This window comes from Podarcis melisellensis, assembly GCF_964234715.1.
Source record: "Podarcis melisellensis genome assembly, chromosome: 16".
In the NCBI taxonomy this organism is placed as follows: Eukaryota; Metazoa; Chordata; class Lepidosauria; order Squamata; family Lacertidae; genus Podarcis; species Podarcis melisellensis.
The window spans coordinates 14,325,896-14,351,334 of NC_138533.1; the positions used below are offsets into that span (position 1 = coordinate 14,325,896).

Sequence of the window (25,439 nt, forward strand, 5' to 3'; positions counted from 1 at the left end):
CAGAAACCCAGAGGCACTCTCACCATTTTAATTATTGTTGCTAAAAGCCAGAAGATGCTTTTAACTGAAACGGAACCCCTGCTGTATAACCTGGTGACCAGTGTCCTAGGTTCAGACAAAACAAATTCACACTGAAAATTATAACACACTTATCTTCAAAGATCTGTTACAGATCTCTTAGAAAGATATTTAGCTGAAAATTAAATAGCACCAGCTGTCCCAGACATAGAATTTGTCTTTTCCCATATGTTTTCTAAAAGGGCAATTAAGCCCATGGATGTCCAGGAATGGGTTTTTGTATGAACTTGGGTGCCCCTAAACAGCTGAGATCTCTGTCTTCTTAATAGGTGCTCTTTGTGCTGATCTGTCAATGAGTGTTTTCCCCTTTTGCTGACACCCCTGAGTTGTAATCATCAGGAAGTATCCTGCCGTTTATTTTGGATGGCAATGAAAACTTCATTAAAAATAAATAAATAAAGGGGCATTTGGAGGAGAGGGTGGTGAGCTTAATAGAGACCAGGGAGCGACTTTGTGATAATGGGGCACTATGACTTGCTTCTCTTTGGCCCATTTTCCTCAGTGCCAGTGGGTGGGCTTGGCTTGGGGGGAGGAAGGAGAGAAGGAATTGGCGGGTGCCGGTCCTGGCACCAAAACTTGGGTGACTCAGAGTGTGAGGAATGATGGATTTCAGGTGCCAAGTAGATGAGAAACCACAACTGGGGCAGTGACTCATTAACAGCCGCCTGATGGCCAAGGAGGTAGGAAGGGGGGGAATTGACATTATGGGTTTGGTCCTGGCACTCCTGCTCCCTTAGTGGCAGCCTGTCTGGGAGAAATCCAACAGGTGCTGCTTTCTCAATAGCTGTGATACTGAGCTGAAGAAACCTGCATCTGTTGTCCTCCCCCCCCCCCTTCTGACGGCATTTTGCCAGAAAACAAGAGGGTCAGAGAGATATAGAAGTGCCCCAGAGCACCCACTGAACTTTGCTGCTGGAAGAAGGAAGGAGGGAAGTCAACTCTTAGGAGTAAATGTAAAGTAATGTGTATATGTATAGTATGTAATCATAAAATCAAAGATTATCTTTAAAAAAAAGTCATATCTCAGCTGAAGGCCGCTACTCCAAGCCTTTCCATCTGTCCCTCTGAACTCTCCCCAGGCCTCAGCGATACCCCTCACTCTCCCCCCCTGCTTCTCACCCTCTTTGAGTCCTTTGACCTGGCTGGAAAGAGTCCCTTGAACTTTGAAAACACCTATTTGTTTCCCTGGGTGGGAGACAGACAGGGGTTGTGTCAGCTTAAGTGTGGGTAGAAACTAGCCTTCTGTACAAAGGTCAATTTTACATTTGTTGCTCCGCCCACTTTTCCATCTGCCCCCGCCCAGCACTGGATGGCCATCCAGAAAGAATACGGCCCCCACCAGATCGTTGACTCCACTGTGGAAGAACTGCTGTTCATGCTGATGCGTTTGTCCTCACCATAATCTACCCTCTTGCTCCCCTGCCCTCTGGGGCAAGAAAAACCACTACACAGAATCATAGAATAATTGGAGGGACACCAAGGGTCATCTAGTCCAACCCCCTGCAATGCAGGCATCTCGGCATGAAGTCTCCCATCCAGTTTGAAACCATACCTGACCCTGCTTAGCTTTGCAACCGTGCTAGCAGTTTTTTAAAAACACACACACACTGCACAGCTAGGAGGATCTTTGCCTCTGAAGCTGCCTCTGTCTCTCTCTCTCTCTTGTCCGCACCCTGACCTCCTCTCCTCCTCCTCCTGAAAGTCTTGCTTCTTGGTGGTAATGTGAAAAGGAGGCCCGCCTTTGAGGGAGCAGGCTGGGAGCCAAGCGACATCCTTGAAACGTGAGTGAGAGGAAGAGGAAATGTGTGACTAACCTGAAAAGTATAGCAAAGCCTCACACAGCATGCCAGCTCTTCCCAGACTTGGCTCCGTCCCCTCAGAAGAGGCTTTGCTGCTGTTCCACGTGCGAGTCCCGCCGCCTGGCTCTCCCTGGGAACAAGGCCCAGAACCACTAGCAGCCCAGAAGGAAGGGACACATTTTTCTGTTCGTTTCAGTTCTCTCCATCTGGCTTATTTTGTTTACTTATTTATATTGCGCTTTTCCTCCAGGGAGCTCAAGCTGGCCTGCGTGGTTCTACCTCCCCCCGCCCATTTAATCCTCACAACAACCCTGTGAGGTAGGTTAGGCCCCCACAGTGAGCTTTATGGCTGAGCACTGTGTATGGGTGTGAGAGTTGTGCCATACTTGGCCTGAATGTGTACTATGCGTGATTATTTTCTTCCAGCCCTCCTCTTCTCAATGTTTCAAGGCAGGTACAAAACAAATGAAACCCAGCATCATAGGAAATAAGCAAATCACATGGGTGACGGAACAAAAACTTCAAGTTTGGAGGGCTGCTGTTCAGGGCTCCAGCAATGCCACATTTAGGGTAGGGCGGGCGGTTCCCCTGCACAGTGTGCCAGGCTAATAGGGCGCAAAATAATAATGATGATGATGATGGAATTGACATTGCTATTTTTCTATTAAAAGAGGTGCCAGAACTCACTATGAACACTCCCCTTGTTCTCTTAGAATGGCAATGGCGCCTACCTGACAGGTGCCAGAACTGAGTTCCTGTGAGTTGCCGCTGAAAAAAGAGCCCTGGGAATTGTGAAAATAAGAAGGGTGTGTGATTAGGGCAGGGGTCAGCAGACTTTTTCAGCAGGGGGCTGGTCCACTGTCCCTCTGACCTTGTGGTGGGCTGGACTGTATTTTTTTGGGGGGGGGGGAATGAACGAATTCCTATGCCCCACAAATAACCCAGAGATGCATTTTAAATAAAAGGACATATTCTACTCATGTAAAAACATGCTGATTCCCGGACCGTCCGTGGGCCGGATTCAGAAGGCAGTTGGGCCGGATCCGGCCCCCAGGCCTTAGTTTGCCTACCCACGGTTTAGGGTGCCATATTACCAAAGTCTACCCCTGGTTCTAGACAGCCAAACGAGTCCTCTTTCAGGATACTCTGTTTGTCCCAGTCTGGGCTGGGAGTCCCATGCAAGCTATGATTGCAGAGGGACATAAGAAACAGCCTTAGGTGCCACCTGCACTACGCAGTCCAAGGAGGATCGTGCCGGGTTAAACAGTTACTCCTTCCCCCAAAGGATTCTGGGAGTGGCAGTTTGCTAAGAGTTGGGAGGATACTTCCCTATTTCCTTCCCAGAGCTGCAATTCCCAGAGTGGTTGAACAACCAACCCCTCTTCCTGGGAAGCCACAGCTGCTTAGAGTAGCAGGATACTGCTTTGAATGGATTGTGCCAATGGAGCCTCGTATTGCGCCAGACTCACCGGGTCACTGCCTGCACTAACCGGCAGCAGCTCACCAAACTTGCAGGCCTGATATTCCCAGCCTTCCGTGGAGATGCTGGGGATTGAACCTGCAACCTTCTGAATCATAGAATTGTAGAGTTGGAAGGGACCATGAGGGTCATCGAGTCCAACCCGCTGCAATGCAGGAATGTTTTGGCCCGGCGCAGGGCTCGAACCCACAACCCTGAGATTCAAAGGCTCATGCTCTACCAGCAGGGATGTATGCAAAGCAGGTGCTCTGTTCATTCTGTCCCAGCAGCTGGGTAGCCCAACTGTTCTTATATGCCCACCCACTTCCTTCCATCCATGCCTGTTCTCTTTTCTACTTCATCCCCTGTTATGATATGATACGATACAATACAATATAATATGATAATCTTTATTGTCATTGTCCCATACAGAACAACGAAATTGGAAAAAAAATCTACATAAGACATTCAAAACCAACAAGCCTGCTATCCCAGCTATCCCAACCTGGTTAGCCCCCTAAAAACTCTGATACCCCATTTTAAAAATACAATATACTCCCATAGTGACTCCGCACACTGCGTTTAAAACCAAAAGCGCATTTGGATAGAAGCTGTTTCTCAGGGGGCTAGTCCTAGTCTTTATAACCCTGTACCTTCTTCCAGAAGGCAGAAGCTGAAAGAGATCGTTTCCGGGGTCCACACTATCCTGCACTATCTCTGCAGCTTCCTTATGACACCTGGAAGCATAGATTTGATCCAAGGTGGGAAGAGTGCACCCAATTATTCTCTCTGCAGTCTTTACAACCCTGGACAGTATTGTTTATTCCCTGACCCTGCAGCTCCCACACCACACACACAGACCATAAGTTAATGCACTCTCAACAGCGCAATGGTAAAATGCTTTGCCAAGGCTGATTCATGGTCTCCCTCAGGAGGTGGTAGATTCTCCTTCCCTGGGGGTTTCTAAGCAGAAGTTGGATGGCCTTCTGTCTCCGGTGCTTTAGCTAAGATTCCTGCATTGCAATGGTAGATTCTATGATTAATGCAAATGGGGCATTGCCAGCCGGCCTTCTTACTTGCACGCAGCCCAGGGGGTGGCCATTGCTGCCAGCTTCTTCCTCCTCCTTAGTCTCCTTATTAGACCTGAGCAGGCTGCTAAGGAGGATGGGGAGAGGGGGAATCAGAATCCATTGGTGGCTCTATCCTTGCTCATTGCCTCTGGCTCCTCCGTATTGCCTTCCACTCCATCAGTCTTAGGGGGCAGCAGCTACCACTGCCCAGGCCCCCTCAGTGTAATCTCTGAACCTCTCTGGATTTGCTTGCTCCACGGGGCTGAGAAGTGTCTGTTTTGAGGGATAAGCCACAGATCTGCCGGCTGACTCCGCTCCTCTTCCTCCAAGGTGAGTCACCAAAGTCCTATTGCAGTGTCTCACATCCTGCCAGATCTCGAAGGAAGACATCCCTTGAAGGGTTTTTTTATTTGTAAAAAATTAGGGAGTTCCCTGTGCCCTGGGAGTTTTCAGAGACTTTGGACCCTGAGCCCTGACAGTGGAAGGCAATGTTTTATTCCTGGAGTAGCGAGACAAACACTTCCATCTCTGGTCCGGATAAGGCTGCATCTCATATGGTTAGAATTAGCAGGCGTGTGTGCTCTCCCAAGGTTGCTCTCCCTGTCTGCTTTCCTCTCTTTGCTCAAGCCTCAGTTTCCTCATTCTGTACAATGGGAACAGAGCTGTGCAAAGGGGATCGCTGTGCAATGAGAACTGGGGAAACATCTACCTTGCATGCGGAAGGTCCCCAATTCAATCCCCATCATCTCCAGGCAGGGCAGGGAGAAAACTCTGTCTAAAAACCCTGGAGAGCCCCTGCCAGTCAGTGTGGACAATACTGGGCTAGATGGAACAGTGGTCTGACCCAGCTTCCTATGGCGTTCTTAAAGGTGGCCTGCTTCACAAGCACATTCAAAGTGTTGCGTAGGTGGAGACCAATTATAATAGATGTACATGCACTCTGTTTGCATTTCTCAATGAGGTTTCCCCAGAAGACCCTCTAACCCAGAAACTGCCCCTCTCCCCCACTTCTATCAGCCTTTAATGGTTTGCTGTACTTGATTACACATACCTAGGGGAATTCTTCACTTTCGGGCCCCAGGGTAAAATCTGGGGGGAAAACTTTGAAATATCAACAGCATCCCCCCCCCCCATTGTGCAGTCAGCCTTGCTTCAAAGGATCACCTACGTGTGTGTGTGTGTGTGTGTGTGTGTGTGTGTACAGGATGCTGAGGGGGGAGTCCTGCTTTCACTACCTTCACTTTCTCTATTCAGAAGTTGCCTTTTTAATCACTTTCTATTCCTGCCTCTTGACGCCAAAAGCCAGGAACAGAAAAATGGAAAAATCCTGCTGCCTGGTTCTTCTGCTCATTACTCATAAACTCTCCCCCATTCACATGCTGAGAAGGTTTGAAGCTCAGCTAGAAGTGTTGCGTTAGTGTGGGGCGGCTAAGGGACCAGTAGCCACATCATGCCATCTCTGCTCCAATCCTTCCTCTGGCGCGACTTCAACAGGTGACCTTCATTCACCGCCTCCCATTTTTTTAGTTTTTAATTTTTGCACAGGGTGGGAGGACAACAAACGTGGTCTCCCTAGCAGGACTGTTGTATGCTGCCTTGATCTCCGGACAAGAAAGGTAGGATACAAAAATGTGTAATGAATGAATGAATAATCATTATTGTTACCGATAGTGACATTGATTGTGGTGATGACAGCTGTATTTTGCTTCTCTCACGTTTGTCATTGTGTAAAGTTCTTTACACACAGTCTTTGTACACTTTCCTGGGAGGAGTAAGTGCCTTTGAAATACAAGGGGTGTATGCCTTAGATAAGCATGGCTTTAGACAGAACAATACCAAAGCATTTCTTCAGAAGAGGCTGCTTGAAGCTCTGGTTTTCTGCCAGTTCCCACTCTGTCAAGAAAAGAACCCAGGCATCCTAGTGCACCTCCCCTTCCGCTTTCAGTGATGGAGACACCAGCTGTCCCAGGTCTAAACAATCCAACACACTGACCACTAGGCCACACTGCATCTGCATCATAAAACTTCTCCCAACCTCACGAACAAGTCAGGGACTCCAGCTTCTGTCCCACCAATGGACTCCACAGCTCTTTGTGAGATGGGGAAAGGACCCAGGAGTCCACATATCCCTGTACTACTGTTTAACATAGGAACAGGGGATTTATGGCAGAGATTATTGGATTTCAACTTCCATCACCGCAGCCAGCACGGCCAGTGATCTGGGATGATGGGATTTGTAGTTCAGCAACCTTCGGAGGTCACAGGTTCCCCCAACCCTGATTTGAAAGATCCCACTTTTTGAACCCAGATGGTGTGTGTGTGTGTGTGTGTGTGTGTGTGTGTGTGTGTCTTCTTCCACTAGCTGAATGGAACAAGATACTTTCTCTATCTAGGTTTATGGCCTGGCTCTATTCCCAGTGGGGAAATGATGGGGATTTCCCTGCTAATTGCCCACGGGGGTATGAGTCACCCCCATGAAGAATATGAAACGCCATCTGGATTTGACCGGTATGGTGAGCACGTGCCTGATGGAAAAAAAGATGGGGGGTGGCGAATAGGGAGCAAATAAATTTTATTTTCACCCACTCCTGAAGTCTATCGCCCCCCACTTCTCTCCCCACCCCTCTCCGTGCTGTGAGGAAGGTGTCCAGCTCCGAAACTCTCTTTTCCCAAGAACAGAATTCAGCCCTAGACCAGATTTTTCTTTTTATTAAGAAAAATAACAATCCTAAAAGTGCTTCCGAGCATGTGCAGAGTGCCCCATTCTCCATTGTAAGTGAACTATTCAGATTAAGAAGAGCTGGACTATGAGGCCGAAAGGAGGGTTTTTCTAGCGAGGTTTGAATCTCTGAACCTCATCTCAGTCTCCCAAATTGTGTCCTTCCTAATCCAAAAGCGCTCTCGGTCGAAACAGGGTTTCTACCACACACGTGAAAGCTTGGGCAAAGGGAATCCTTTTCGAGGAACGCCAAACAGGAAGAAATCAGGCCATTTAAGGGCATCTACGTCACCGCTCTCTGACTCACTCCTTGGAATGAACCAAGTGCGGCTTTAGCTAGGGGAGGCTGCAGTCCACTGAACCTTTAGATTGTATTTTAAGAGGTCTTTTTTGCCCGCAGGGGGTGTCATCTCTACAGTTCATCGGATTCCCTGTCGAAATGAGGTCTCAGGGGAGGGGTTTCCTACCCGAATACGCCGAGTGGCAGCTAAGCGATGTCTCATTCCCCCCTCCTTAGAAAATAGCGTGGGCTGGGAGCTCCCATTCATAAAAATCAGGCAAATGGAAAGCGCTCTTTTCAGCGTGTGAGACAGTTCGCTGGGCTGAGGCTGGGTAGAGATGTACAAAGGTTACGGAGCGGGAAGGGCACCTGCTCCCGGGAGTCATCGGCCCTCCACTCTGCGCCCAGGGACGCAGCAGGTAAGGCTTTTCTCCCTACTCTCTCCTAACTCTGGACACTCTTTAGTGTGCCATTGCCGGGCAAATGATCCCTTCCCACGCGTCTTCCAGGGCAGAGGCTTGAAACTGATGATTGCCCCAAAGACAGAAGCCTCATGAGCCAGGGGTGCCAACTTGAATAAAATATTGGGGGGCAGGTATAATCGATCACAAGACGTGGGTCACGCATACTATTTGAATGGCAATGCCAATCAGCGCGGGGGGGGGGCGCTGACCCCCTCCAATATTTTATTAGGGGACGAAGGGACCGCGGCTCCTATGTCAGGAATCTCATGGGGAGGAGAGGGGTTTATAGTTCCAGGGTATGATATAGTTCCCGCGCCCCCGGTTTGAAATTTCTGAATAAGTGCTCGGGTTTCCCTGTTCCTGGGGAGCCCCAGTCTGCCTCTGATCTCAAGCGCCTTTCCCCCTAAATCGGGGGGGGGGGAGGGGTTGCTTCTGTCAAATGGGTGGTGTAAGAGAGAGAAGTATTTGTTGTGTTGTTTTGCCTGTCCAAACGCTTAAAATGAAGCGATGGCGTTGTGGGAATTTTGTGGCCCTTTTTTTATAGGTGCCTCTATGCCGGGTTTATTTCCATTCGATAATTTATTGTGTGTGTGTGTTTTCTAGGTTATTTAATATAGTTATCTACTAAAATTATAAACACGTTTTATTAGATTGCAATATGATTTCCAGCTATAGAAGAAAGAATACTCTCAATGTGCTCAGAGGCACGGGCAAGGGAAGTCAAACTAAACAAGGAGCGGGAGCAAATCCGGGTTTAAGAAGCCGCTTTGCTCGCCTTGGCTATTGGAGCAGTGCCGGTTTTGGCCGCTAGGGGGTAGCTCACGCCCGGCTCTTCCATAGTGGGTAAAAGCGGCTTGCATCTGATTTTTTTTCTCAAATGAAGGTTTGGCTATTCAGTGTCAGCTCTGAAAAGAGATTACAGAGAGGTGGGTTCTTCGAATGGCTTTGACAACTGGTGGTTTTGCAAGAGGGAAGCTGCAGGGAAAGAGATAGCAGGAGTTTAGTTCTGAAACCCATCCGTATGTGTACAGCACCTGGCACACAGTAGAGGTTTAAAAATGTAAGTTTCGGGTGCGTTTTCATCATTTCTTATGATTAAGCAGCATAGAAATCCTATTAGATAAAAATAAATATTTTATTTTTGGGAGGGGGGGCGAGGGGAACCAGAATAACAACATCTGGTTTTTAGCCATCATTTTAGAGTTTCTTTAAGATTAAGTGATATATAAATCTTGTTCGATACAAAAAATAAAATAGAACCCAAGATTCCTGCATACAGTGGAATGGGGAGATAACTCTACAGGGGACACGAAGGAGGATCTGGGAATCATTATGGGATGTTCGCATGTTGCAGTCAACAAGCGTACAATCTGTGTGCACAAATAGCTGTACTGTACACTCATTTGGTTACTCACATTGAGAGTACGGTCTGTGTACCTTGTGCACAGAGTAGGTGCGCTGTTACCAATCAACGAAGTGTACCCTTTCTCACGCAAAACACTATATAGAGGTTGCTTGAGCCTAGGTCAGTGTAATGTGTGAACAAGCCTAATGTCTCATCTGTCCTTTATTCTGGTTGCAAATGGGGATTTGGGGTTAAGGGAAAGAGCTGAACCTATAAGAAGAGACAGACGGGGTGGATTTTAGTGGATTGCTGTATGTGTGTGGTGTTTGGTGACTAAATCCACAGAGATGTGGCTAGATTGAATAAAACAGACTCATCATTATGTGTTGGCATTGATAATTCCGGGGGCCTTTCACCCAGAAAACAAGATAAATTGATGACTCAAACTAGCTACTGTTGGCGAGAAAGTAAATATGCCAGCATCTAAACCCCATGGGGCTCTCCAGCAGGCAGAGGAAGGTCTGGTGGAAGGCAAAGCGTGAGGGATTGGTGGAAGAGAGCCTTGGATCTCAAGGATGGGCAACCTGCAGCCCTCGAGAAGTTGTTCAGTTGCTATCTTCCCTGACCATTGGGCATGCTGGCTGGGGCTGATGGGACCCAGAGTCCAGCAACATCTTGAGGGCCACAGATTCCCTCCATCCCTTACATAGACTTTTCCTCAATGAATTTGCGTTACACCCCCCCCACCCAATCTGTTGGTGGCTTCCATCCTGCCTTGTGGCAAGGAGTTCCTTAAGCCGATCGTGCTTTCAAAAATTGCCCAGGAATAACCTGAGTTCCTGCAACTCATCATGAGTAAGCAGGAAGGGAGATCATGGCTTCAACTAGGAACATAAAACTGCCACCTTGGGGATTGGGAGAGAATTTTCTGCCTTGTACAGGGACCCTAGGAGAATGTTGGTATATTATCATTTTTAATATACAGTTTGGATCAGAAACGCTCTACTGGAGAAAAAAATAAATAGAGATTTTAGTATTGAGAAATAAGGGGGAAGAGTCATAGCTTGGGGGTCCTGGGTTCAATCCCTGGCGGGACCTGCAGGGAAGACTGGGAACGAAACCTCCCACCTAATACAGTCAAAGTCATTGTTCCCCTTTCATAGGACTGTAGAGCGGGAAGGGACCCCAAGGGTCATCTAGTCCAACCCCCAGCCATGCAGGAATCTTTTGTCCGAAGTGGGACTCGAAACCACGACCCTGAGTCTCATGCTCTACCGACTGAGTCATCCCTTCACAACAAGAATCTTATTTGGGGAAGGCCCACAGCTCAGTGGGACAGCTTCTGCCTTGCAAGCAGAAAATCCCACGTTCAATCTCTGGCATCTCCAGGTGGGGCTGAGAATGCCCCTCCCCGGAAAACCCTGAAGAGCTGCTGCCAGTCCGTGCAGACAATACTGAGCTAGATGGACCATTGGATCTGACCGACTCCTCTGTTCCTACATCCATATTCTAGCAGAGAGGGGGGAAATTCAGGTTCGTGTATTTAAATGGGGGGCAGACGGTCCTTGCTCGGTGGCGACTTCTCTCTGCCGCCCCCTCCCCCCCGCAAAAAAATCCACACCTGGGTCGTTTCCCTGGGACAGGACGGGAGCGGCCGCGCTCTCCTTTTTTTCTGCTGTGTCATCTTGTGCTGTGTCATAACAAGGTGAGTCATCAGAACAGTCGTCAGTGCGAGTCACCCGCTCGACAGACAGCGAGGGTGGGGCGCCCTTCCCCTCTCCCGTTCCTTCCTCGGATCCCGTTTCAAAGGCAGCTGGGAGTTTTGTTCTTCCCCAATCCGCCTTCCTCTCCTCTTGCGAAATGCCCCGGGAACCGGCTCAACGTAATAAAAAATAAATTTTTAAAAAATCTGCCAGCTCTCGTCCTACCTTGCAAGGCTGGCGAATGATGCACATGGAAGAACTGTTGGACTCCATCTCTTAGCATCCCTAGCCAGTCTGGACAATGGTCAGGGAGGATGGGACTTGGGGGGTCGAGGGCACCCAATTCCCCGACCCCCGGTGCCATGTGCTCTCTAAACCCAGCAGGGAGAGTTAAATTAAGTAGTCTTGGTAGTATTTGTTACAGCACCTCCTTGTGGGGGGTCCTTCTGTCTCCGTCTTCTGTCTTTCCATGACGCTGTCTGTCTTTAAAATCTGCCAGGGTAATGTTCTCTTAAAAACACCAACAAAAGGGGGTGTCCGAGAGGGGAATGTAAACTCTTTCCCCTTTGTGTCAGATGTGTCTTGTGGGGATGGTGCTTTCCAGAGGAGAGTCACTGCTGTTTCATCTGTCTGGCAGCTGAACCCCTCTGAAAAGTGGGTCTATCCAGTGGCGTAGCGTGGGTTGTCAGCACCCGGGGCAAGGCAAGTAATTTGCGCCCCCTAACCCATGGATTTGCGCCCCCTAACCGGTGGATTTGCGCCCCCTAACCCTAACCCCCAGATGTTGCGCCCGGTGCGGCCGGCACCCCCTGCACCCCCCACGCTACGCCACTGGGTCTATCCAGTCCAATATGTTGCCAGCTGGAAGCCCTCTAGGCAAGGCATGACTTGCCCTCCACATCTGGCACCCAGGCTGAGGTAGACTTCTTGTGGACATGGAGGTTTGCCTCAGAGATCGGGATTGACCCAGGGGTCAGCAAACTTTCTCAGCAGGGGGCCGGTCCACTGTCACTCAGACCTTGTGGGGGGCCAGACTATATTTTTTGGAGGGAAATGAACAAATTCCTATGCCCCACAAATAATCCAGAGATGCATTTTAAATAAAAGCACACATTCTACTCATGTAAAAGCACGCTGATTCCCAGACAGTCCGTGGGCCGGATTTAGAAGGCGATTGGGTGGATTTGGCCCCCGGGCCTTAGTTTGCCTACCTACCCATGTGATAGACCCTCCCTACCTTCTGTGAATCAGCACAACAGCATCAGCATGTCTGATGGCAGTGGGTTGTATCCAAAGCGAATCTGACACAGAGTTGGAATTTATAAACATGAAAAACTTGGGTGCATTAATGCCAAGGGGGCCTACTCTGAGTAGGACTCAGTTGGATGCAGCCCACTGCACGTTCAGTATGATGAGAGAGGGAGCGGTGTCTCTCTGCAGCAGTGACTGGGGAACCTCTGGTTGTTGCAGGACTCCAACTCCCATCATCCCTCACTGCTGGCCATGTTGGCTGAGGCTGATGGAAGTTGGAGTCCAACAGCATCCAGAGGCTGATAGCCACTCCCCTCCCCCATTCCTGGTCCTGCAGCATGCAGGTTTTTCCGCCTGGGCCTCTACCAGTGTAATGTGCCATGGTCAGAGTGTTGGGCTAGGACCTGGGAGACCAGGGTTCGAATCCCGACACGGCCACAGGGTTGCTTTTAAGGATAAGGTGGAGAGGAGGAGAATAATGTGCTCCACCTTGAACACCTTACAAGAAAGGTGGGATATAAATGTGTTTTTTATATGTTGAACTCATGCCCTGTCTTGTTCTAACCACTGCGCATCACTCCCCTTGAGGAGCAGGGTGTATTACCCAAGAGACCCAACTTATCCTGCAAGGGAGAGTGAAATTGCAGACAGTGTAGTTAGTGGTTAGCGTGTTAGATTAGGACATGGAAGATGCAGATGGCAGCAGTACCCACTCAGTCTTGAAGCTCACTGGTTGACTAAACAGAAAATGGAAAGAATAAAATCTGCTGCTCTCATCCTCTTACAATTAGAACTGTAGAGTTGGAAGGGACCCTGAGGATCCTCTAGTCCAGCCCCTGCAATGCAACTGTCCCATATGGGGATCGAACCTGCAACCTTGGCACCACACTCTAGTCAACTGAGCTGTTGGTATACCAAGGATCTTGGTATAATTGGTTCTTGGTGGAAGGGTGCAATTTTGCCAGTAATGTCCCTGTCCCCCCCGTCCCCGTTAAGTGGTGTACAAATTTTACGAAATAAATAAAGCAAATTAAAAATGTAATAAAACGAAGTTTTCCGATCGTGACTCTCCCCTCCAAAAATTTGGGAAGTAGGCTCTTTCAGGTTGCTCTAACCCTTCCCCCACCCCCGATTCTGGCCAAGAACCCAGGAGTCCTGCTTCCTAGCAGGCTACCTGGGCCTGTGCAACAGCCTTGTCTTGAGACAGGTGGCTCTGGGTTTCCCCCACCCTCACCTGGGCTGGAGGTAGGATGTGTCAGAGAAACAGCAGGCAATGAGTCTGTGTAGGTTTTGAGGCCGCTCCCAGCTAGTCGGCTGAGATGACGCCAGCTGCCCCACGTAGAAGGCCAGGGCGGACCTCCCTGGAGGTGTACCAACATGCCTCAGGGAAAGGCAGAGGCTACTGGGGAAGTAGGTCAAGGGGTGTGTGAAAAGGGCACTGGGTGCGTAATTCCGGGGGGTAGAGAGGCAGCTGTCTCCTCTCTGCCCTGGGGCTTAATGGCTCCACTGTGCGTTGGAGGAATAGACTGGGAACTGAGCTCTGCTGCAGTCCTTCCTTTGACTATGTGAGGTGACAAGTGTTCCTGAGCAGGTGCAGAGGGCCATCATGCAGCCTCACACAGCTGGGATATGAGGGGAAAGACAGATTATTATCCCAAGGCAGTTCGGCTCCAGAGGGGGGAAATAAAAAAAGCAGCTTGTTCCTGCAAGATTGAGAGATGGTCACCAGCTTGGATGACTTGTCAAAGAGAAAACAAAAAAAATTCCTTCCAGTAGCACCTTACGTATCTGAAGAAGTGTGCATGCACACGAAAGCTCATACCAAGAACTGACTTAGTTGGTCTTTAAGGTGCTACTGGAAGGAATTTTTTTTGTTTTGACTATGGCAGACCAACACGGCTACCTATCTGTAACTTGTCAAAGAGAGCTAGATAAATATCATGGGGAATAAAGGTTAATAATGGCAGCTAGCTGCTATGGCTGTACTCTCTCTGCCTCTGAGTAACCCTTGTTGGGCACTGCAAGCCGGGAAAGTTGCATTGCGCTCTGGTTCCTGTTTGGTGACCTCTCCCAGGCATCTAGATGGGACGCGGGTGGTGCTGTGGGTTAAACCACAGAGCCTAGGGCTTGCCGATCAGAAGGTCGGTGGTTTGAATCCCCATGATGGGGTGAGCTCCCTTTGCTTGGTCCCTGCTCCTGCCAACCTAGCAGTTTGAAAGCACGTCAAAGTGCAAGTAGATAAATAGGTACCACTCCAGCGGGAAGGTAAACGGCGTTTCTGTGCTCTGCTCTGGTTCGCCAGAAGCGGCTCCGTCATGCTGGCCACATGACCCGGAAGCTGTACGCTGGCTCCCTTGGCCAATAAAGCGAGATGAGCGCCGCAACCCCAGAGTCTGTCACGAGTGGACCTAATGGTCAGGGGTCCCTTTACCTTTACCTTTTACCCAGGCATCTATTTGACCCCTGAGAGGACAAGATGCTGGACTCGCTGGGCAGTTGGCCGGATCCAGCAGATCTCTTTTCATATTCTCTCTTCCTTAAGTATCTTGGGCAGGCAAGGGCTCTGTCTGCCAGGAAATTATCTTGCACGAGGTTCATGGAAACGAATCTCCCATTATTGTGCAACTCTTCCTGGTCCTAGAATCATAGAATCGTTTATGGAAGGGAACCACGAGGGTCCAGCCCCTTGCCATGCAGGAATCTTCTGCCCACGACCCTGAGGTTAAGAGTCTCGTGCTCTACCCATCGAGCTATCCTATGCGCATGGTTTGTGCAGGAGAAAGTTACCAGTGGATTGGGCCCTGCGGGTCAAGTCTGCCGCTCTCAATGCTGTCCCGAAATCTACAGCCTGTGTTTAAAAAAGTTCCATATGCTCAGAGACTTTGCTTCTGTTCATTGGGGGATATAGGAAGCTCAGAGCACTTTAGATGTCCCTTTTTTGAAGAGGCACGTAGTGAGACCATTGATCCCCGGCTGGTGAGGCTCACTGACCTCCCAAAAAAGCAAAAAATTGACCTTTTCCTGTTAGGCAAAGATCATAAGACAACCCGGATGATCGCCAGATTCTGTGTACAGATCTGTAGGCGCAGACCATCCCCCAATCCAAACTAGTTCATTAAGAAAATCCCCAAATTCGGTTCCATGGGTGACTCTGGGTCATCTCTCTGCGGTAGCTTATCTTAAAGTTTTAAGTGTCTATATGCTTATTACATTTATAAATTTTAAATTTATTGTTGTACATTGTTTTAAATGTTTGTTTTCCTTCTGGGATTGTACCCCCAAGTGTGTAATCTGGTCTCCGACCGTAATAAGTTATCTGTCTGTCTGTCTATCTACAGCCTGTGGTGAGATGGGAGAAGGGCTTTCAGATTTAAGAGGCCATTTGATGCCTAGGAGGTTCTGGCAACCTTGAATTTATTTTCTATGAGGGTATCTGTATAGGGCTATTGGTGGCTCCCAGTGGCTCTGCTGTTGGAAGGTAGCAAGCAAATTGCTTGGAATTATAATGGGGGCTGATCTAGTTGCCAGGTTTATCTTATGTTCTTATGCTATTTGATTTTTTATTTAATGTTTTAAAATTGATTCTACTGTTTTCATTGTTGTTGTTTGCACCACTGGGCACCTTTGGTGGGGTGGAAATTGAAGGAAGGAAGACATTCATATTTTCATTGCTATGATGAAGAGAGGCTTGTTCTCGAAGAGTAGAATTCTATAGTTGGGTCTATGTCCATCAGTGGCGTGCGGGTCAGCGGACTAGGTGGACAAGGCTAGTTCCCTAAATGTCCCCTTGGTGCTTCCTTCCCAAAGCCCAGGAAGCTTCTATCTGGTGTAGGGAGGGAGGTACAATACGCACACATGGGACGTTGTTGTGATGTTGCGACATTGTGACGTCACCAGGGCCAGATTTAGGTTTGATGAGGCCCTAAGCTACTGAAGGTAGTGGGGCCCTTTATAGGTCCAAGAAATTGCCGCTGTTTTTTGTGTTGAATATATGCTGTATGGTAATTTATGGACCTAATAGGTATCTAAAGCCATTTGCACATATTGCCATGCAACCAGTCCATGCAGAATGTAGGCATCCTATTTTAGGGAGCAAGCTAGCAGGCGGGGCTCCTTACTTACCGTATTTTTTGCCCTATAGGACGCACTTTTCCCCCTCCAAAAAGGAAGGGGAAATGTGTGTGCATCCTATGGGGCGAATGCAGGCTTTCGCTGAAGCCTGGAGAGCGAGAGGGGTTGGTGCGCACTGACCCCTCTCGCTCTCCAGGCTTCAGGAAACTCTGCGCAAGCCGCGGGAGCCCTCCCCTGGCTTGCGCAGCGCTGCCTCTTATCCCAAAGCTACCCGAAGTGACTGCTGAGCGCCGGGGCTTTGGGTAGCTCTGCGCAAGCCGCGGGAGCCCTCCCCTGGCTTGCGCAGAGCCGCCTCTTATCCCGAAGCCCCGGCGCGCTGGGCAGTCGCGTCAGGACTTCGGATAGCTCTGCGCAAGCCACGAGAGGGCTCCCACGGCTTGCGCAGAGCAGCCTGTTCTGGGGGCTGGGGGGGAAAAATAATTTTTTCCCCTTTATTTCCCCCCAAAAAAACTAGGTGCGCCTTATTGGCCGGTGCGTCCTATGGGGCGCAAAATATGGTACATCATAGGAGCCTACATAACACAAAACACTGTTGCTGTATGTAGTTTTAATTTTCTTTGTTTTTTATCTTATATTTTGGAAATGTACATCCAGGGTTTTTTTTTCATTATTATTTTTGGGGGGGGGGGCCAAGAGAGTGGGGCCCTAAGCTATAGCTTGTTTAGCTTATACGTAAATCCGGCACTGGATGTCACTGTTGTGACGTCACCCCTCCGATTGCCCTCACAAGCTGGTTCCCTCTGGCGCTAACTGTTCCCCTACGAAAAATTTCACCACACGCCACTGTTTACCCAGGCTACCCTGAACATGCCCAATCTCGTCTGATCTCAGAAGCTAATCAGGGGCAGGTCTGGTTACTACTTGGATGGGAGAATTGTAGAGGATCATCTATGCAGAAATCTTTTGCCCAATGTGGGACTCGAACCCATGACCCATAGATTAAGAGTCTTGAGTTCTACTGACTGAGCTATGGGCCCAGTTGCACCTGCATGCCTCTGTGCTTGGTTTTGAAACTCAGCCAGTTCCAAAAGCTGTGGAGGTGAAGTCAATGCAAAAGGGGGCAAGAGCAGCCTGCCTTTTAAAAAAGGGAGAAATATGTTTTTTCTAAATTATTTTGTGTAGTAAAATGAGGAAGAGGTGGCAAAATACTTCTCTCCTCTACCAGCAGCTTCACTGTCATTGGTCAGAACACCGGAAGGGAGGAGTAAATTAGTAATCTGGATGAGAATTTGAGTAGAGGAACCTTCACCAATGTAGTGTTTTGGACTACAACTCCCATCAGGCATGCAACATGACTGCCAGCCGCGGCTGATGGGAGATATAGTCCAAAACATCTGGAGGGAAACTTATTGGTGAAGTCTAGGGTAACATGTCCAGCAACCTTCCCCTGACCTGGTGCCCTCCATATGTTTTGGACTACAACTCCCAGCAGCCCCTTCCAGCAGCCATGCAGCATGGCAGTTGTGTCTCTATGTGCAGTATATAAAAAGGTAAAGGTACCCCTGCCCGTGTCCGACTCTAGGGTTGTGCGCTCATCTCACTCTAGAGGCCGGCAGCCAGCGCTGTCCGCAGGCACTTCCGGGTCACGTGGCCAGCGTGACGAAGCTGCTCTGGCGAGCCAGCACCAGCGCAGCACACGGAAAGGCCGTTTACCTTCCCGCTAGTAAGCGGTCCCTATTAATCTACTTGCACTTAAGGGTGCTTTCGAACTGCTAGGTGGGCAGGAGCTGGGACCGAAAGACGGGAGCTCACCCCGCCGCGGGGATTCGAACCGCCGACCATACGATCGGCAAGTCCTAGGCACTGAGGTTTTACCCACAGCGCCACCCGCGTCCCTATTACAGTATATAGCAACATTTTAATTTTGCTAAGCTCGTAATTTGCTGCGCCCCCCTGCTCCAGCAGGGTTAAAAGGAGGGCAAGGGGGGGACTTCCTTTTGAGGCATGCAAAACCTCAGAACATAGAAAGCGCTTGAAAGAGTGCCTTTAGGCATGCCTAGAGTGCAGTCTCTAAAATGGCCAATCTGTTGCAGTCCAACTGATCTGGAAGGCACCAAGGACTCAGCTGTACAGCTGCAAATATAACATTTTAAGTGCATTATACAAATGTGACACTAGATGGCGATGGTGAGCTAATGGCAAATTCAATTTTTCTTAAAAAGCGTTTTCACAGCGGTTTTTTATACATGTCTAGATTCCACCCAGGCTGCGAAAGGAGGCTGTATGGAGTGCCTTTTCCTCCTAGGAAAGTTTGTGCGCTCGTTGGTGGCTTCTGAGCTCCGGCAGATCTCTCTGCAGAGACGCCCAAGCTCTGTTTGTGACCCTCTTTGTCTTCTTCCCCTCCAGCAGAAGTACCCGTCTGATCCCGGGGCCGGCAGCAGCAGCAGTGCCGGCGGCGGCGGCTTTGTCCCCAACCTCAACACCATCACCTCCAGCCACGACCTACAGTGGATGGTCCAGCCCACTATAATGGGCGCTTCTCCAGGAATCCCCCCTTACCCGCGACCCTACCGTTGCCCGCACTATCCTCCAGGCATTCGGCCGGGTGTGATCCGCACTGCTGGGCCAATCCTGACACCGCGGAGGCGTCATTCGGAGCATGTGAGTATTGGGGGTGGGGTGGGCAGGGAGGGAATGTGGAAGGCCCAGTGGGTAGATGACAGCAGAAGGTTCCTGAAAAATATGTGAAGCTTAGTGCATTTGTGCAGCGACATTTCAGTGTGGCAAAGATCTGCTGTTGCCTCCTAGATAGAGGAGGTTAAAAACGAGGGAAGAGACTCTGAGGGCAGGCTTGGAACATGCAAAGAATGCACAAGAGGGAGGATTAAGAGGCCTGAAGCACTTAAAAAATTTTGGTGCCCCCATATATGTCAAAATACAGTGGTACCTCAGGTTACAGACGCTTCATATTACAGACTCCGCTAACCCAGAAATATTACCTCAGGTTAAGAACTTTGCTTCAGAATGAGAACAGAAATCGCACAGCGGCGACAGCGGGAGGCCCCATTAGCTGAAGTGGTACTTCAGGTTAAGAACAGTTTCAGGTTAAGAACGGACCTCCAGAACGAATTAAGTTCTTAACGCAAGGTAGCACTGTATAAGCAAATAATAAACTGTAAAATGAAATTCTATTAAAATAAAAAAACCTACAATAAGATGGATAAGAATCTTTGGTTTTGTATACAGTGGTACTTTGAGTTACAAACGCCTCAGGTTACAAATGCTCCAGGTTACAAACTCTGCTAACCTGGAAGAGTTACCATGAGTTGAGAACTTTGCCCCAGGATGAGAACGGAAATCGTGTGCCGGCAGCAAGAAGCCCCATTAGCGAAAGCACGCCTCTAGTTAAGAACAGTACCACTGTACTTCTACTTTATATTTGAAAAAATGTTCTCCTGCTTTTTCTTATGGCCTTGACCTTGATCAGGTCCTCAGCTGGGCCGTCTTACATGGGGGTGCAAGGGTTGCGGGGCACCCGGGTGCCGAATTCTGGGGGGCACCAGGTGCCTGCCGCTGAAGCCGCCTAAGCTCTTAACTATCTACCTATTATTAAATAATAAATAATTTTGATCAAGCTAGAAAAAACAAAATACACCTATACCTAGATATTACTGAAATGTATACCTACTGTTTCACTAAAGGACCTTTGAGTTTGTGCGCTCATCTAGCAAAGACGCACTGCACCAGCAGCGGCGCTTGTCATTCACAACGATGCCGTGCATGCGAAATTAACTCTTACATCAAAATATTATGTTACGTATTGTATTGAGCTGCTATGCGGCAGCACGGTCAGCGGCACCTTTGACACGACGATGTTTCTCCTAAGTCGGTGCCTAAACAATACTTATAAGTTTTTGTGTGGTGGCGCTAATTTGGGGGCTAAACAAAATTTGGGGGCGCTGGGTGGATCTTTGCAGAGCCCAGCGGCACATAGGCTAAAGACAGCCCTGGTCCTCAGAATGAATATTACGTAGTACATCTGCTCCTATGCTTGGTAGAGAGATGAGGCATCCAGCCTGCCTTGTTGCATAGTTCTTCCACTGGGGTTTTTTAATAAACTTCAACTGAGAAAAGAAACAGTCAGCTCAGTAATTTATTGCCATTAATGTTAAAAATCCGGCAATGAAAATTTCCCTGCTTCCCTTGATGCCCTAAGCCAGCCTTTCTCAAACTGTGGGTCCCCAGATGTTGTTGGACTACAAATCCCATCACCCCTAGCTAGCAAGGCCAGAGCTCAGGGATGATGGGAGTTGTAGTCCAACAACACCTGGGGACCCACAGGTTGAGAACCACATGGGTGGGCAAACTAAGGCCCGGGGGCCAGATCCGGCCCCGTCGCCTTCTAAATCCAGCCCGCGAACGGTCCGGGAATCTGTGTTTTTACATTGGTAGAATGTGTCCTTTCATTTAAAATGCATCTCTGGGTTATTTGTGGGGCATAGGAATTCGTTCACCCCCCCCCAAAAAAAATTATAGTCCGGCCCCCTGATGAAAAAGTTTGCTGACCCCTGATCTAAAGCATGCTCTTTGGGAAACATTTTACTCCATTTTGGAACAAGAATGTGCTTCTCAAGCACTTGTTGCCCCTTCATGGCCACAGAAACCATTTTCTTAGGTCTCCTCCTATTAGGTTGGGCCCAGGGATGTTGCAGGGCTGTGTCACCCACACGAGGGTTGCCATATGTCCGGAATTTCCCGGACATAGCCGGGATCCGGCCATCAGAAACAGTGTCCTGGCGGAAATCGCTGAAATGTCTAGGAAAATTCAGACGTATGGCAACTAAAGCCGGAAGTCTAGATTTTCCCCCGATTTCCTTTAAAATAGCTCCAAAACTTCATTTTATTTTTTTAGATTTTGCAAAAAAAAATAAAATTAAAAAGGTCAGCTTTGGGCAAAACTAAAACTTTGGTTAGAGTGTGCTGCTGATAATATGGGTGCATTATTCCATTGCAGGGGGTTGGACTAGATGATCCGTGGGCTCCCTTCCAACTCTAGGATTCGCCTTTATACATATATAAAGGTGAGGTTGGAACAGCCTGGTTGCAAGGTGTGGCGTCCTATGGGTGGACTAACTAAGGGGAGGGGAGCACAGAACATGATACAAGCCGACATCGTTTGAAACACCCAACTGCACAGGCAGACAGCTGGGATAGAAATTCCCATGTTAAGCAATATGATAACACAAAGGGATGTACTGTTGCAAAGCCCGATGCACAAAGCACTCTGGGAAGAAAACCAGCCCTGCACATTTCAAAGTCTTCATGTGGACATAGCTTTGTATATCCTCAGCATGTTGATAAACTCAGCAGGCCTGCACTCTGGACGTGGCCAAAGGCTCTCTTGTCAGGGTTGGATTAACCATTATGCAAAATAAGCATGGGCTTAGGCCAGGGGTCAGCAAACATTTTCAACAGGGGACCGGTCCACTGTCCCTCGGACCTTGTGGGGGGCTGGACTATATTTTTTGGGGGGGAATGATCGGCCCATAGTGTGGGGTGGGGATAATGTCATGTGTCCCTTGAAATGCACCTGCGCCCAGCACTGAATGAACATTATCACGCAGTATGTAGATACCTCAAGAGGGCCTCTGGGCATGCACAGAGTGCAGGCCTGCTAAACCTTGGCACATGCAAGGAAAGTGCAAGAGGGCGCTTCCAGCAGAGTCCAGTCTCCAAAAACGGCTGAGCCACTAGTGTAAATTAAACATGGCCTGCTTTTTGATCTGCCTGGTGGGATCTTTCATAGCCGTGCAACAGGCATAGGTTTGACAACTATCTCTTTTTGATGGCCTGGAGAGGCGGCAGCAGGAGGGGAGCCTCGTTAGCTTTTCTGCCCATCACGTAGCTGCGGAAGGGCACAGAAGCAGTACTGGAAGAAAAGGACACATACCGGTATTTTCACTAGAGATTGGCTAGAGATTAAGGCCAAGATGCTGTTAGTGGACCATCTCAGCTGCGTTTCCGTAGACACTTGCACCCTCTGCTGTCCATGAAGCACATAGACGGTACAGTACTCCAGTTTGGAGAGAGAGCTGCCTCCAGTCATAAAGGTGAAGGTAAAGGTACCCCTGCCTGTGTGGGCCAGTCTTGCCAGACTCTGGGGTTGCGCGCCCATCTCGCTTAAGAGGCCGGGGGCCAGAGCTGTCCGAGGACACTTCCGGGTCACGTGGCCAGTGTGACAAGCTGCATCTGGCGAGCCAGCGCAGCACACGGAAACACCGTTTACCTTCCCGCTAGTAAGCGGTCCCTATTTATCTACTTGCACCCGGGGGTGCTTTCGAACTGCTAGGTTGGCAGGCGCTGGGACCGAGCAGCGGGAGCACACCCCACCGCAGGTATTCGAACTGCCGACCATACGATCGGCAAGTCCTCCAATCATAGACTCGTGGAATTATAGAGTTGGAAGGGATCCTGAGGATCATCTACTCCACGGTCTCTCAAACTTGGGTCTCCAGCTGTTTTTGAACTACACTTCCCATCATCTCTGACCACTAATTCCACTAGCTAGGGATGATGGGAGTTGTAGTCCAAAAACAGCTGGAGACCCAAGTTTGAGAGACCCTGATCTAGTCCAACCCAATATGCAGCTGTCCCATCCAGGGATCAACCTTGCAACCTTGGCATTATCAGCACCAACTGAGCTATGATGAGTCAACTTCCTGTTTAAATCAACTCAGTTCAGGACCATGTGGACTAGCAACTTTATTTCAAGGGGGAAAGGCCATAGCTCAGCGGTAGAGCACCTGCTTTCCATGGAAAAGGATCTGGGTTCAATCCCTACCATCTCCCAGGTAGGGCTTGGACAGACTCCTGTCTGAAACTCTGGAGACAAAACTGAGCTAGGTGGATAAATGGGGTTTGTGATTTGGTGTGAAGCAGCCTCTGATGTGCCCGTCTTCTGCAGCTGACACCCGAGGAGGAGGAGCGGCGGCGGCTGCGGAGGGAGAGGAACAAGCTGGCAGCAGCCAAGTGCCGGAATCGCCGGAAGGAATTAACAGACACCTTGCAAGCCGTAAGTGACTCTCCCATGCTGTCCCTGGTGCTTCTGGAAGGTGGACTCTTTTATTTAGTTATTTAGAGTGTTTGCACCCCAATCTTCAGCCAAAAAAAAAAAAAAAAAAAGGCTCCCAGAGCAGACTGCACAGAATCAGAACCAAGACAATCACTACCAACAGGCATACAATCTTTTTTTTTTTACATAATCCTATTTACTGATTTTTCACAAAGGAAACAAGAATCTTTACAGATTTTAACATAAGCTGTTAAGTTATTTTATCCATTGACTTCCCATCCTCCACTTCCATGGTTTCCATAAGGTAAAGGTAAAGGGACTCCTGACCATTAGGTCCAGTCGTGGCCGACTCTGGGGTTGTGGCGCTCATCTTGCTTTCGTGGCCAAGGGAGCCGTTTGCCTTCCCACTGGAGTGGTACCTATGTATCTACTTGCACTGCGTGCTTTCAAACTGCTAGGTTGGCAGGAGCAGGGACCGAGCAATGGGAGCTCACCCTGTCATGGGGATTTGAACCACTGTCCATCGGCAAGTCCTAGGCTCTGTGGTTTAACCCACAGCGCCACATATTTACCCTTAAATGCTGCTTATTTCGCCTATACCATTCAATGCATTCCATTGGACCTATTTGTCTTAATAATAAGATTGCTCCTATTTCCAGTCCTGCTCGCGTTTTCAGCTACCTATAGTAGTTCTTTAAATACTCAGTGGGACGTTTGCAGTCCCTGAGAAATACAATCTACAAAAACAGACAGAGAACCCTCTTAGTGAAGTGGTAGAAGCAATATGTGGTCCCCTGGACCTTCATACCTGGCCCTTGATCCTCTCCACAGGCCCCAACCCTCCCCGGTCTTGCTTGGCGCTCTCCTTGCCTGAAGTATCATCCTTGAACTCTGAGCACGCCTCTTGGTTCACCAGCTGTGGGGGCTGTTTTGCTTCTGGCCCCACCCACCACTGGCTTGTGGCCCCTGGAGATTGCCTAGAAAGGAATGTGAAGAGGGTCTTCTACACTCTGCCCTAGGGCGTGTTATTGTACTTTATGGTTCCCTTTTGACTGTTTCTCTCCTGCCTTCTTTGAAAAAGTTAAGAAATCCGCATTTTCTCCCCTCCCCAGGAGACGGACCAGCTGGAGGCTGAGCAATCTGGGCTGAAGAAGGAGATTGCGGAACTACAGAAGCAGAAGGAGCGGCTGGAGCTGGTCCTGGAGGCTCATCGACCGGCCTGCAAAGTCCCTGAGGAGTCCTCGGGAGAAGAGGAAGAGGGCCAAAGCCGGCCGGAGACCCTCGCCCAGCTTCCGGTCAAGCGGGAGTCCCCGCCGGGCCCCAGCGCCCCTCGCAGAGCGGCTCCAGTGCCTCCCAGCATCACTCTGCCCCCCAGCGGCCTGCTGGAGCCAGAGGCTCTGCACACCCCGACCCTGATGCCCACGCCGTCCCTCACCCCCTTCACCCCAAGCCTGGTCTTCACCTACCCCACACCGGGGGACCCCGATGGCCCCTCGGGCTCTGGCTTCCCGCACGAGGCCTGCTCCTCCGCCCACCGGCGCAGCAGCAGCGGCGACCACTCCTCCGATTCGCTCAACTCCCCCACCTTGCTGGCGCTCTGAGGACCAGGAGGGACCCGCTGGCTCCGTGGCGGGACAGTTCGGAGAGCGGCGTCTCCAGAGCGTTGCAGTTTCTAGGCCGCTTCTGTCCAGGGTTGGGGGTTTTTCTTTGCTGCCAACGGTTCTCCTGGTCATCTGTATACATACCTCATTCGGGCTGGAGACCTCACAGGCCTCTCCTTCTGCCATCTGCGCCCAAGTGCTTGGAGTCAAGTTGCCAGTCCTCAAGAAGGACCAGACCATCTTCCCTCCCACCCTACCAGAACTCAAGTCATTCCTTGTTTCTCCTTGCTGGTGGCCGAGGCAGGACAGCCATCTCTTTGTGGGGTGGGCTCTAGTTTGGGATTTCCTGCTTCGGCCAACAGGGTGGAACTCAATGGCCTCAAATGTCCCCCTCCAATTGTTTTATGACTTTTCACAACACTTAAAAAAAACACACAACCCTTACCCTTGATATCCTAGTGGTTTTAGAATAAACAGGCCTTTTACTGTGCACCTTTCCACTTCCTTTTCTCAAACTATTGTAGAAT

General features: G+C 49.5%; 1 protein-coding gene across 2 annotated transcripts; it reads left to right on the plus strand.

Annotated features, from left to right (window-relative positions):
* The first annotated feature begins 7,549 nt into the window (after positions 1-7,549).
* Positions 7,550-25,060, plus strand: FOSL1 (FOS like 1, AP-1 transcription factor subunit). 2 transcript variants are annotated; one of them, XM_081891905.1, is made up of 4 exons: positions 7,550-7,824; positions 18,649-18,900; positions 23,204-23,311; positions 24,424-25,060. In XM_081891905.1, the coding sequence occupies exons 1-4, from the start codon at positions 7,744-7,746 to the stop codon at positions 24,910-24,912; spliced, it is 930 nt and encodes a 309-aa protein (XP_081748031.1). In that variant the 5' UTR covers positions 7,550-7,743; the 3' UTR covers positions 24,913-25,060. The 2 variants fall into 2 exon arrangements, with proteins under 2 accessions (XP_081748031.1, XP_081748030.1); XM_081891904.1 differs by having other exon boundaries at positions 7,552-7,824; positions 18,646-18,900.
* The last annotated feature ends 379 nt before the right edge of the window (positions 25,061-25,439 follow it).

Excerpts from the sequence above, each read along its gene's own strand:
- FOSL1 (XM_081891904.1), top strand. The coding sequence starts at position 7,744 with ATGTACAAAGGTTACGGAGCGGGAAGGGCACCTGCTCCCGGGAGTCAT. Across the intron at positions 18,901-23,203 it reads GGAGGCGTCATTCGGAGCAT|CTGACACCCGAGGAGGAGGA; the intron begins GTGAGTATTGGG and ends CGTCTTCTGCAG. Across the intron at positions 23,312-24,423 it reads TAACAGACACCTTGCAAGCC|GAGACGGACCAGCTGGAGGC; the intron begins GTAAGTGACTCT and ends TCCCCTCCCCAG.